General features: G+C 57.8%; 7 protein-coding genes across 12 annotated transcripts; all 7 read left to right on the top strand.

Moving 5' to 3' along the window:
* Positions 1-386: 386 nt before the first annotated feature.
* Positions 387-786, top strand: ABB37_02564 (ATG8/AUT7/APG8/PAZ2 putative (ATG8B.9); the record flags this gene model as incomplete). 3 transcript variants are annotated; one of them, XM_015799615.1, is made up of 1 exon in its annotated part: positions 387-786. In XM_015799615.1, exon 1 carries the CDS (start codon positions 472-474, stop codon positions 784-786), a length of 315 nt encoding a protein of 104 aa, XP_015661217.1. In that variant the 5' UTR covers positions 387-471. The 3 variants fall into 3 exon arrangements, with proteins under 3 accessions (XP_015661217.1, XP_015661218.1, XP_015661219.1); XM_015799616.1 differs by having other exon boundaries at positions 408-786; XM_015799617.1 differs by having other exon boundaries at positions 424-786.
* An 842-nt stretch (positions 787-1,628) lies between these two features.
* ABB37_02565 (ATG8/AUT7/APG8/PAZ2 putative (ATG8A.2)) lies at positions 1,629-2,245 on the top strand (the record flags this gene model as incomplete). 2 transcript variants are annotated; one of them, XM_015799618.1, is made up of 1 exon in its annotated part: positions 1,629-2,245. In XM_015799618.1, exon 1 carries the CDS (start codon positions 1,835-1,837, stop codon positions 2,243-2,245), a length of 411 nt encoding a protein of 136 aa, XP_015661220.1. In that variant the 5' UTR covers positions 1,629-1,834. The 2 variants fall into 2 exon arrangements, with proteins under 2 accessions (XP_015661220.1, XP_015661221.1); XM_015799619.1 differs by having other exon boundaries at positions 1,700-2,245.
* Positions 2,246-3,655: 1,410 nt separating this feature from the next.
* On the top strand, positions 3,656-4,024 carry ABB37_02566 (hypothetical protein; the record flags this gene model as incomplete). Its single annotated transcript, XM_015799620.1, has 1 exon — positions 3,656-4,024. The coding sequence occupies one exon, from the start codon at positions 3,656-3,658 to the stop codon at positions 4,022-4,024; it is 369 nt and encodes a 122-aa protein (XP_015661222.1).
* A 1,006-nt stretch (positions 4,025-5,030) lies between these two features.
* On the top strand, positions 5,031-5,647 carry ABB37_02567 (ATG8/AUT7/APG8/PAZ2 putative (ATG8A.2); the record flags this gene model as incomplete). 2 transcript variants are annotated; one of them, XM_015799621.1, is made up of 1 exon in its annotated part: positions 5,031-5,647. In XM_015799621.1, exon 1 carries the CDS (start codon positions 5,237-5,239, stop codon positions 5,645-5,647), a length of 411 nt encoding a protein of 136 aa, XP_015661223.1. In that variant the 5' UTR covers positions 5,031-5,236. The 2 variants fall into 2 exon arrangements, with proteins under 2 accessions (XP_015661223.1, XP_015661224.1); XM_015799622.1 differs by having other exon boundaries at positions 5,102-5,647.
* A 476-nt stretch (positions 5,648-6,123) lies between these two features.
* On the top strand, positions 6,124-6,651 carry ABB37_02568 (hypothetical protein; the record flags this gene model as incomplete). Its single annotated transcript, XM_015799623.1, has 1 exon — positions 6,124-6,651. One exon carries the CDS (start codon positions 6,124-6,126, stop codon positions 6,364-6,366), a length of 243 nt encoding a protein of 80 aa, XP_015661225.1. The 3' UTR covers positions 6,367-6,651.
* A 406-nt stretch (positions 6,652-7,057) lies between these two features.
* Positions 7,058-7,426, top strand: ABB37_02569 (hypothetical protein; the record flags this gene model as incomplete). The annotated part of the gene is made up of 1 exon (XM_015799624.1): positions 7,058-7,426. One exon carries the CDS (start codon positions 7,058-7,060, stop codon positions 7,424-7,426), a length of 369 nt encoding a protein of 122 aa, XP_015661226.1.
* A 1,006-nt stretch (positions 7,427-8,432) lies between these two features.
* On the top strand, positions 8,433-9,049 carry ABB37_02570 (ATG8/AUT7/APG8/PAZ2 putative (ATG8A.2); the record flags this gene model as incomplete). 2 transcript variants are annotated; one of them, XM_015799625.1, is made up of 1 exon in its annotated part: positions 8,433-9,049. In XM_015799625.1, the coding sequence occupies exon 1, from the start codon at positions 8,639-8,641 to the stop codon at positions 9,047-9,049; it is 411 nt and encodes a 136-aa protein (XP_015661227.1). In that variant the 5' UTR covers positions 8,433-8,638. The 2 variants fall into 2 exon arrangements, with proteins under 2 accessions (XP_015661227.1, XP_015661228.1); XM_015799626.1 differs by having other exon boundaries at positions 8,504-9,049.
* Positions 9,050-9,334: the final 285 nt, after the last annotated feature.

The following is a 9,334-nucleotide window of genomic DNA, read 5'->3' on the forward strand; positions in this document are numbered from 1 at the left end:
TGTGCTTCCCTTTGTTTTCTGTTCCCTCTGTTTTTCGCGCGGCCCCCTCGCGGCGCCATGTGCACAGTCGAATTCTGAATTGATTGCGTACCCACAGCCCTCGGCGCATCGGCGCATCGGCGCCAACCGCACACAGCGGATCCATAACAGCCAGCCCGCTCTCGACGTGTGAGCGCCTCGTCTCGCTTGGCAGTGTGTGCTAGCTCTCTTTACCCATCGCCCTCCGCACTCGACTTGGAGCCACGACGGCTGCGTTTGTTCCCCCTCACCTCCGCTGAGCTTCTTCCGGCGTCCCTCCCCCGCTCCCACTCTCCCTCACCCTGCGCGTCTTGCTTTCGTCCTCTCTTCTGCTGTTTGTTTGCGTTGCCGTTGCGCCCTTGTCGCACAGACTAACGCCCTCCGCCACGAGTCTCCTCGCCCGCCAGTCAATCCGAACTCCGAACTCCTCACCACTCGAACACTCGCTCAGCCATGGCCGCCATCCACACCGTCTCCGCCAACCAGCTCCCCGTTGCCATCGAGTGCAACGACGGCCGCCTGCTCTTCGTCAACGTGGCGCGCGACGCCACCGTGGCCGGCCTGGAGGACACCGTGCGCGCCGCCCTCAACGGCAAGAAGCTCTCGCTCATCATCGACGGCTGCACGCCCGCCGCCGGCACCGCGCTGCGCGACCTCAGCGACGCCTGCAAGCAGGCCGACGGCTTCCTGTACGTGGCGGTGCGCGCGGAGAAGGCGATGGGCGCTGCTGCCAGTCCCTGCTTCTCCAACGACGCGGCTGCTGTGTAATCCCCTTTAGAGGCGGATGCCATGTGCATAACGGTTGTTTCTCCGTTGTTGTTTTTTTGTTTGTTTTTCGTCAATCTCTATTCCTTCAATGCTACCTGTTTACCATCCAAATCATTTGTTATTCTTTTCTGTTATATCGAGTCAATAATATAAACGATCTTGCGGGCTTGTCTTCCCGCTTCGGGTGGTCGGCCTGCAGTATGTGTGCAGTAAAAAGTTATTTGATATGTTTTCTCATTCGCGCAACGTCTTTACTGGTGGTTGTTGTTCGACTTTCTCAGTGTCCTTTTCTCCTGCTTCCTGAGCGGTTCTCTGGGCAGTGCAGGCGAGTGGAAGGGAAAACGCCGACCATCGTAATTCTCCGAAGGGAAAGGATTGTTGCAATCACGGGACAAAGGAGCTCTTTTAAGCGTGTACTTCTCCGTGCGATATCAACGCTGAAAATTGTCTGCCAAACTACCTGTACGCCATGGGTTTTTTCTTCGGTGGCGCCTCAGTGAAGAAACTCTGTCATCGGTGCTTTTTCGCCGCCTTGCGAGCTTGCGGCGAACGGCAGTGAAGTGGTGCGCACCTCCCGTCGCTGATCAGCTCGCTGACGTGAAAGCGAGCGGGCAACGTAACAAACAGGCTCCTTGAGCGTGTCTTTTATCAGGCCATATGCCGTTGGAAGCGCACTCGTCCTCTAGCACACGAGCCGTTTCCAGCGCGAGAGCTGCGGGACGCCCAAAACGGCAACCAACAATGTGGTGCGCGTCATCGGTGTTGCCAGTGTCTATGACGACTTCCCTGTCTTCCTCTGTTTCACTGCGTCTCCCCCTCCCCATCAACGCCATTCTGCTGAAAGCGACTTTTCTGTCTGCTTTCGATCCCCAACGTCACCTGTTTTTCCGTTGTGCGCGTGCATGCTCGCCGCAGGTGTCTAGTGATACTCGCCGCTTTCTCTCCCCACAGCACACACGTCTTTTCAGCACGTCACCTCCGCCTCCTCCTCTCTCTTTTCCGCTCCTCGCTCATCTGCGGGTTCAATTGAGGAAGGTGCACGTCCGCCATGTCCTACGCCAAGTCCGTCGCCGTGAGCGTCCGCACCGCTGAGTGCCGGCGCCTGCAGCAGGAGCACCCCAACGAGATTCCGGTTGTGATGGAGGGCCCCAACGGTCGCGTGCACTTCCTCACCGTACCCCACGATGCCACGGCGGCCACGCTGGAGGTGGCGGTGCGCAGCGCAGCGGCGATCACCGGCAAGAAGCTCGGCATCGTTGTCCGCGGCTGCTCCCCCGCACCCTCCACCGCCATGGCGGACCTCTACGACGCCTGCCGGTGCGAGGACGGCTTCCTCTACGTGGCGTTCCGTGGTGAGGGTGCCATGGGTGCGCGCAACATCTACTGCGTGGGCAACACCGGTAGATACCTGGAGGACATCGAGAACAACCCGGATCTCTTCGGCTCCTACACGGCGTGATTCTCAGGGAGTCGACCCTCCTTGATGATATCACGTCTCTTTTTTGTTTCCTTTGCGCCTCTGCATTCAGCTTGTGAGACGGACGCAGAAGCACCGCAGTTCTCGACGGGCTGACGCGCTTTTCGCTCTCTTCGGCACATGTGATAACTTCCTCCTTATCTCTTCGCGAAAACAATCTCTTTGCGGACGCGACAGCAATGGATGTGTAGAAAAAAGCACCTTCTTCTTTTGCGTCATCTGCCCGTCTGCTCGCGTAGCAGAGCTGTACTTGGGAGACACACAAACGAATTCCGCAGAGCACAACGAACACAGGCCGATGGCAGCGGACGACGCTTCGTCACGACAGCGCAGTGGAGAGGACGGAAGAGACGCCGTTTCTTGAAGAGCGTGACGGTCGCAGCGACGTTTCGTTTTGGTTGCGCTTCATTGTTGGCGCGCAAAGGTGTGCCGCGTATCACTCTTGACCTGTCGCGCGCATGCCGCTTTCGTGGTGCTGTCGCCGTTCCCCGTGTGTCTACGCAGGTAGACGGGGAAAAGCACCCGAAATGCGACTGTTTGGCGACGAGAGTGGGGAGCGTAGTGTAGCGCATCCAATTAAATGCACATACGCCTTGCGCTGCGGCGCGAGGTGCGTAAACGCAGTCCCGACTCGCGGCCACCTCCGTTCTATTTTCTATAAAGCACAACTCCCTCAGCTTACGGGAACTGTACCGCCGTAGTCGCACTTTCTTTTCGTCTTGATCCGCTGGTTGCAGCGCACGTGGCCACTCGCGGCGTGGAAAGGTGTCGTCGCGCGTCTCCTGCGCAGCAGCCAGACAACGGATGATGTGCATGCTTCATTGTCTTTTTCTGTTGGTGGTGGTGGTGGGTTTCGTTCCCCTCAGGGCGTATGCCTTTGTCGTGCATGTGTTGAGCGTATCCGCCTTTCTTTCGTTTTTTCCTCTACTCTTTTCTTGATTTCCATGTGCAAACCCCTCCTTGCGGCGCAAGTCGCGTCGAGTATCATTCGCAAACTGAGTTTTTTGCTTCCTCTTTTCCTCTTTTCTGAATCGCGACGCTCTTCCCTATTGAATACACGCGCCGGCGCTCTTTCGGTGCCTTCTAGCAGCTTTGTCTGGCGACCCGGTGTAGGGCTCTCCTTTTCTGCGCGGCTGTGGACGCAAGCAGAAATGCGCATGGCCTCGACGGGCCTTAACGGGTCCCCCTCTGCTTGCGGACGTCCTCCCATGCCTATCAAGTCCATTTGATTCGTAGCGCCGTTGGTCCACCCGTGTGGCACCATCGCTACCGCTTTCGCCGTTGCTGTCCTTCCACGCCCTCTCTGCCATCTCCATCTCTCTTTCTGCCTCTCCATTTGCCCACCTTGCTGCTTTGCTTCTCTGATTTTCTTTAAATGGCGCCGCTGGTGAAATGTGCTCCGCGGGATGTTCGCTGCACGGCTGTCCCAATGACTTGCCCCACCAGATCAACACACCGATCTTGATTCCTTCCGCTTCCACTCCCCACTGCACTTGCCTCCAAGCTCCACTCTTCCGCCACAACCTCAATCAAACCCCCTCTCACTGCAGCCATGTCCGCCTACCAGAACGAGCAACTCCGTCGAGGTGCGCCGTGCCGAGTGCGCGCGGCTGCAGGCCAAGTACCCGGCGCACGTCGCCATGGTGGTGGAGGCCGCCAAGAGCAGCAAGGCGCACTTCCTCGCGCTGCCCCGCGACGCCACCGTCGCCGAGCGCTAGGCGGCCGTGCGCGCCGCCCTCAGCATCAGCGCCAAGAAGGTGACGCTCGCCGTCGACGGCTGCACGCCCGCCGCCGGCACCGCGCTGCGCGACCTCAGCGACGCCTGCAAGCAGGCCGACGGCTTCCTGTACGTGGCGGTGCGCGCGGAGAAGGCGATGGGCGCTGCTGCCAGTCCCTGCTTCTCCAACGACGCGGCTGCTGTGTAATCCCCTTTAGAGGCGGATGCCATGTGCATAACGGTTGTTTCTCCGTTGTTGTTTTTTTGTTTGTTTTTCGTCAATCTCTATTCCTTCAATGCTACCTGTTTACCATCCAAATCATTTGTTATTCTTTTCTGTTATATCGAGTCAATAATATAAACGATCTTGCGGGCTTGTCTTCCCGCTTCGGGTGGTCGGCCTGCAGTATGTGTGCAGTAAAAAGTTATTTGATATGTTTTCTCATTCGCGCAACGTCTTTACTGGTGGTTGTTGTTCGACTTTCTCAGTGTCCTTTTCTCCTGCTTCCTGAGCGGTTCTCTGGGCAGTGCAGGCGAGTGGAAGGGAAAACGCCGACCATCGTAATTCTCCGAAGGGAAAGGATTGTTGCAATCACGGGACAAAGGAGCTCTTTTAAGCGTGTACTTCTCCGTGCGATATCAACGCTGAAAATTGTCTGCCAAACTACCTGTACGCCATGGGTTTTTTCTTCGGTGGCGCCTCAGTGAAGAAACTCTGTCATCGGTGCTTTTTCGCCGCCTTGCGAGCTTGCGGCGAACGGCAGTGAAGTGGTGCGCACCTCCCGTCGCTGATCAGCTCGCTGACGTGAAAGCGAGCGGGCAACGTAACAAACAGGCTCCTTGAGCGTGTCTTTTATCAGGCCATATGCCGTTGGAAGCGCACTCGTCCTCTAGCACACGAGCCGTTTCCAGCGCGAGAGCTGCGGGACGCCCAAAACGGCAACCAACAATGTGGTGCGCGTCATCGGTGTTGCCAGTGTCTATGACGACTTCCCTGTCTTCCTCTGTTTCACTGCGTCTCCCCCTCCCCATCAACGCCATTCTGCTGAAAGCGACTTTTCTGTCTGCTTTCGATCCCCAACGTCACCTGTTTTTCCGTTGTGCGCGTGCATGCTCGCCGCAGGTGTCTAGTGATACTCGCCGCTTTCTCTCCCCACAGCACACACGTCTTTTCAGCACGTCACCTCCGCCTCCTCCTCTCTCTTTTCCGCTCCTCGCTCATCTGCGGGTTCAATTGAGGAAGGTGCACGTCCGCCATGTCCTACGCCAAGTCCGTCGCCGTGAGCGTCCGCACCGCTGAGTGCCGGCGCCTGCAGCAGGAGCACCCCAACGAGATTCCGGTTGTGATGGAGGGCCCCAACGGTCGCGTGCACTTCCTCACCGTACCCCACGATGCCACGGCGGCCACGCTGGAGGTGGCGGTGCGCAGCGCAGCGGCGATCACCGGCAAGAAGCTCGGCATCGTTGTCCGCGGCTGCTCCCCCGCACCCTCCACCGCCATGGCGGACCTCTACGACGCCTGCCGGTGCGAGGACGGCTTCCTCTACGTGGCGTTCCGTGGTGAGGGTGCCATGGGTGCGCGCAACATCTACTGCGTGGGCAACACCGGTAGATACCTGGAGGACATCGAGAACAACCCGGATCTCTTCGGCTCCTACACGGCGTGATTCTCAGGGAGTCGACCCTCCTTGATGATATCACGTCTCTTTTTTGTTTCCTTTGCGCCTCTGCATTCAGCTTGTGAGACGGACGCAGAAGCACCGCAGTTCTCGACGGGCTGACGCGCTTTTCGCTCTCTTCGGCACATGTGATAACTTCCTCCTTATCTCTTCGCGAAAACAATCTCTTTGCGGACGCGACAGCAATGGATGTGTAGAAAAAAGCACCTTCTTCTTTTGCGTCATCTGCCCGTCTGCTCGCGTAGCAGAGCTGTACTTGGGAGACACACAAACGAATTCCGCAGAGCACAACGAACACAGGCCGATGGCAGCGGACGACGCTTCGTCACGACAGCGCAGTGGAGAGGACGGAAGAGACGCCGTTTCTTGAAGAGCGTGACGGTCGCAGCGACGTTTCGTTTTGGTTGCGCTTCATTGTTGGCGCGCAAAGGTGTGCCGCGTATCACTCTTGACCTGTCGCGCGCATGCCGCTTTCGTGGTGCTGTCGCCGTTCCCCGTGTGTCTACGCAGGTAGACGGGGAAAAGCACCCGAAATGCGACTGTTTGGCGACGAGAGTGGGGAGCGTAGTGTAGCGCATCCAATTAAATGCACATACGCCTTGCGCTGCGGCGCGAGGTGCGTAAACGCAGTCCCGACTCGCGGCCACCTCCGTTCTATTTTCTATAAAGCACAACTCCCTCAGCTTACGGGAACTGTACCGCCGTAGTCGCACTTTCTTTTCGTCTTGATCCGCTGGTTGCAGCGCACGTGGCCACTCGCGGCGTGGAAAGGTGTCGTCGCGCGTCTCCTGCGCAGCAGCCAGACAACGGATGATGTGCATGCTTCATTGTCTTTTTCTGTTGGTGGTGGTGGTGGGTTTCGTTCCCCTCAGGGCGTATGCCTTTGTCGTGCATGTGTTGAGCGTATCCGCCTTTCTTTCGTTTTTTCCTCTACTCTTTTCTTGATTTCCATGTGCAAACCCCTCCTTGCGGCGCAAGTCGCGTCGAGTATCATTCGCAAACTGAGTTTTTTGCTTCCTCTTTTCCTCTTTTCTGAATCGCGACGCTCTTCCCTATTGAATACACGCGCCGGCGCTCTTTCGGTGCCTTCTAGCAGCTTTGTCTGGCGACCCGGTGTAGGGCTCTCCTTTTCTGCGCGGCTGTGGACGCAAGCAGAAATGCGCATGGCCTCGACGGGCCTTAACGGGTCCCCCTCTGCTTGCGGACGTCCTCCCATGCCTATCAAGTCCATTTGATTCGTAGCGCCGTTGGTCCACCCGTGTGGCACCATCGCTACCGCTTTCGCCGTTGCTGTCCTTCCACGCCCTCTCTGCCATCTCCATCTCTCTTTCTGCCTCTCCATTTGCCCACCTTGCTGCTTTGCTTCTCTGATTTTCTTTAAATGGCGCCGCTGGTGAAATGTGCTCCGCGGGATGTTCGCTGCACGGCTGTCCCAATGACTTGCCCCACCAGATCAACACACCGATCTTGATTCCTTCCGCTTCCACTCCCCACTGCACTTGCCTCCAAGCTCCACTCTTCCGCCACAACCTCAATCAAACCCCCTCTCACTGCAGCCATGTCCGCCTACCAGAACGAGCAACTCCGTCGAGGTGCGCCGTGCCGAGTGCGCGCGGCTGCAGGCCAAGTACCCGGCGCACGTCGCCATGGTGGTGGAGGCCGCCAAGAGCAGCAAGGCGCACTTCCTCGCGCTGCCCCGCGACGCCACCGTCGCCGAGCGCTAGGCGGCCGTGCGCGCCGCCCTCAGCATCAGCGCCAAGAAGGTGACGCTCGCCGTCGACGGCTGCACGCCCGCCGCCGGCACCGCGCTGCGCGACCTCAGCGACGCCTGCAAGCAGGCCGACGGCTTCCTGTACGTGGCGGTGCGCGCGGAGAAGGCGATGGGCGCTGCTGCCAGTCCCTGCTTCTCCAACGACGCGGCTGCTGTGTAATCCCCTTTAGAGGCGGATGCCATGTGCATAACGGTTGTTTCTCCGTTGTTGTTTTTTTGTTTGTTTTTCGTCAATCTCTATTCCTTCAATGCTACCTGTTTACCATCCAAATCATTTGTTATTCTTTTCTGTTATATCGAGTCAATAATATAAACGATCTTGCGGGCTTGTCTTCCCGCTTCGGGTGGTCGGCCTGCAGTATGTGTGCAGTAAAAAGTTATTTGATATGTTTTCTCATTCGCGCAACGTCTTTACTGGTGGTTGTTGTTCGACTTTCTCAGTGTCCTTTTCTCCTGCTTCCTGAGCGGTTCTCTGGGCAGTGCAGGCGAGTGGAAGGGAAAACGCCGACCATCGTAATTCTCCGAAGGGAAAGGATTGTTGCAATCACGGGACAAAGGAGCTCTTTTAAGCGTGTACTTCTCCGTGCGATATCAACGCTGAAAATTGTCTGCCAAACTACCTGTACGCCATGGGTTTTTTCTTCGGTGGCGCCTCAGTGAAGAAACTCTGTCATCGGTGCTTTTTCGCCGCCTTGCGAGCTTGCGGCGAACGGCAGTGAAGTGGTGCGCACCTCCCGTCGCTGATCAGCTCGCTGACGTGAAAGCGAGCGGGCAACGTAACAAACAGGCTCCTTGAGCGTGTCTTTTATCAGGCCATATGCCGTTGGAAGCGCACTCGTCCTCTAGCACACGAGCCGTTTCCAGCGCGAGAGCTGCGGGACGCCCAAAACGGCAACCAACAATGTGGTGCGCGTCATCGGTGTTGCCAGTGTCTATGACGACTTCCCTGTCTTCCTCTGTTTCACTGCGTCTCCCCCTCCCCATCAACGCCATTCTGCTGAAAGCGACTTTTCTGTCTGCTTTCGATCCCCAACGTCACCTGTTTTTCCGTTGTGCGCGTGCATGCTCGCCGCAGGTGTCTAGTGATACTCGCCGCTTTCTCTCCCCACAGCACACACGTCTTTTCAGCACGTCACCTCCGCCTCCTCCTCTCTCTTTTCCGCTCCTCGCTCATCTGCGGGTTCAATTGAGGAAGGTGCACGTCCGCCATGTCCTACGCCAAGTCCGTCGCCGTGAGCGTCCGCACCGCTGAGTGCCGGCGCCTGCAGCAGGAGCACCCCAACGAGATTCCGGTTGTGATGGAGGGCCCCAACGGTCGCGTGCACTTCCTCACCGTACCCCACGATGCCACGGCGGCCACGCTGGAGGTGGCGGTGCGCAGCGCAGCGGCGATCACCGGCAAGAAGCTCGGCATCGTTGTCCGCGGCTGCTCCCCCGCACCCTCCACCGCCATGGCGGACCTCTACGACGCCTGCCGGTGCGAGGACGGCTTCCTCTACGTGGCGTTCCGTGGTGAGGGTGCCATGGGTGCGCGCAACATCTACTGCGTGGGCAACACCGGTAGATACCTGGAGGACATCGAGAACAACCCGGATCTCTTCGGCTCCTACACGGCGTGATTCTCAGGGAGTCGACCCTCCTTGATGATATCACGTCTCTTTTTTGTTTCCTTTGCGCCTCTGCATTCAGCTTGTGAGACGGACGCAGAAGCACCGCAGTTCTCGACGGGCTGACGCGCTTTTCGCTCTCTTCGGCACATGTGATAACTTCCTCCTTATCTCTTCGCGAAAACAATCTCTTTGCGGACGCGACAGCAATGGATGTGTAGAAAAAAGCACCTTCTTCTTTTGCGTCATCTGCCCGTCTGCTCGCGTAGCAGAGCTGTACTTGGGAGACACACAAAC

Source organism: Leptomonas pyrrhocoris, assembly GCF_001293395.1.
Source record: "Leptomonas pyrrhocoris isolate H10 chromosome Unknown, whole genome shotgun sequence".
NCBI classification, from domain to species: Eukaryota; Euglenozoa; class Kinetoplastea; order Trypanosomatida; family Trypanosomatidae; genus Leptomonas; species Leptomonas pyrrhocoris.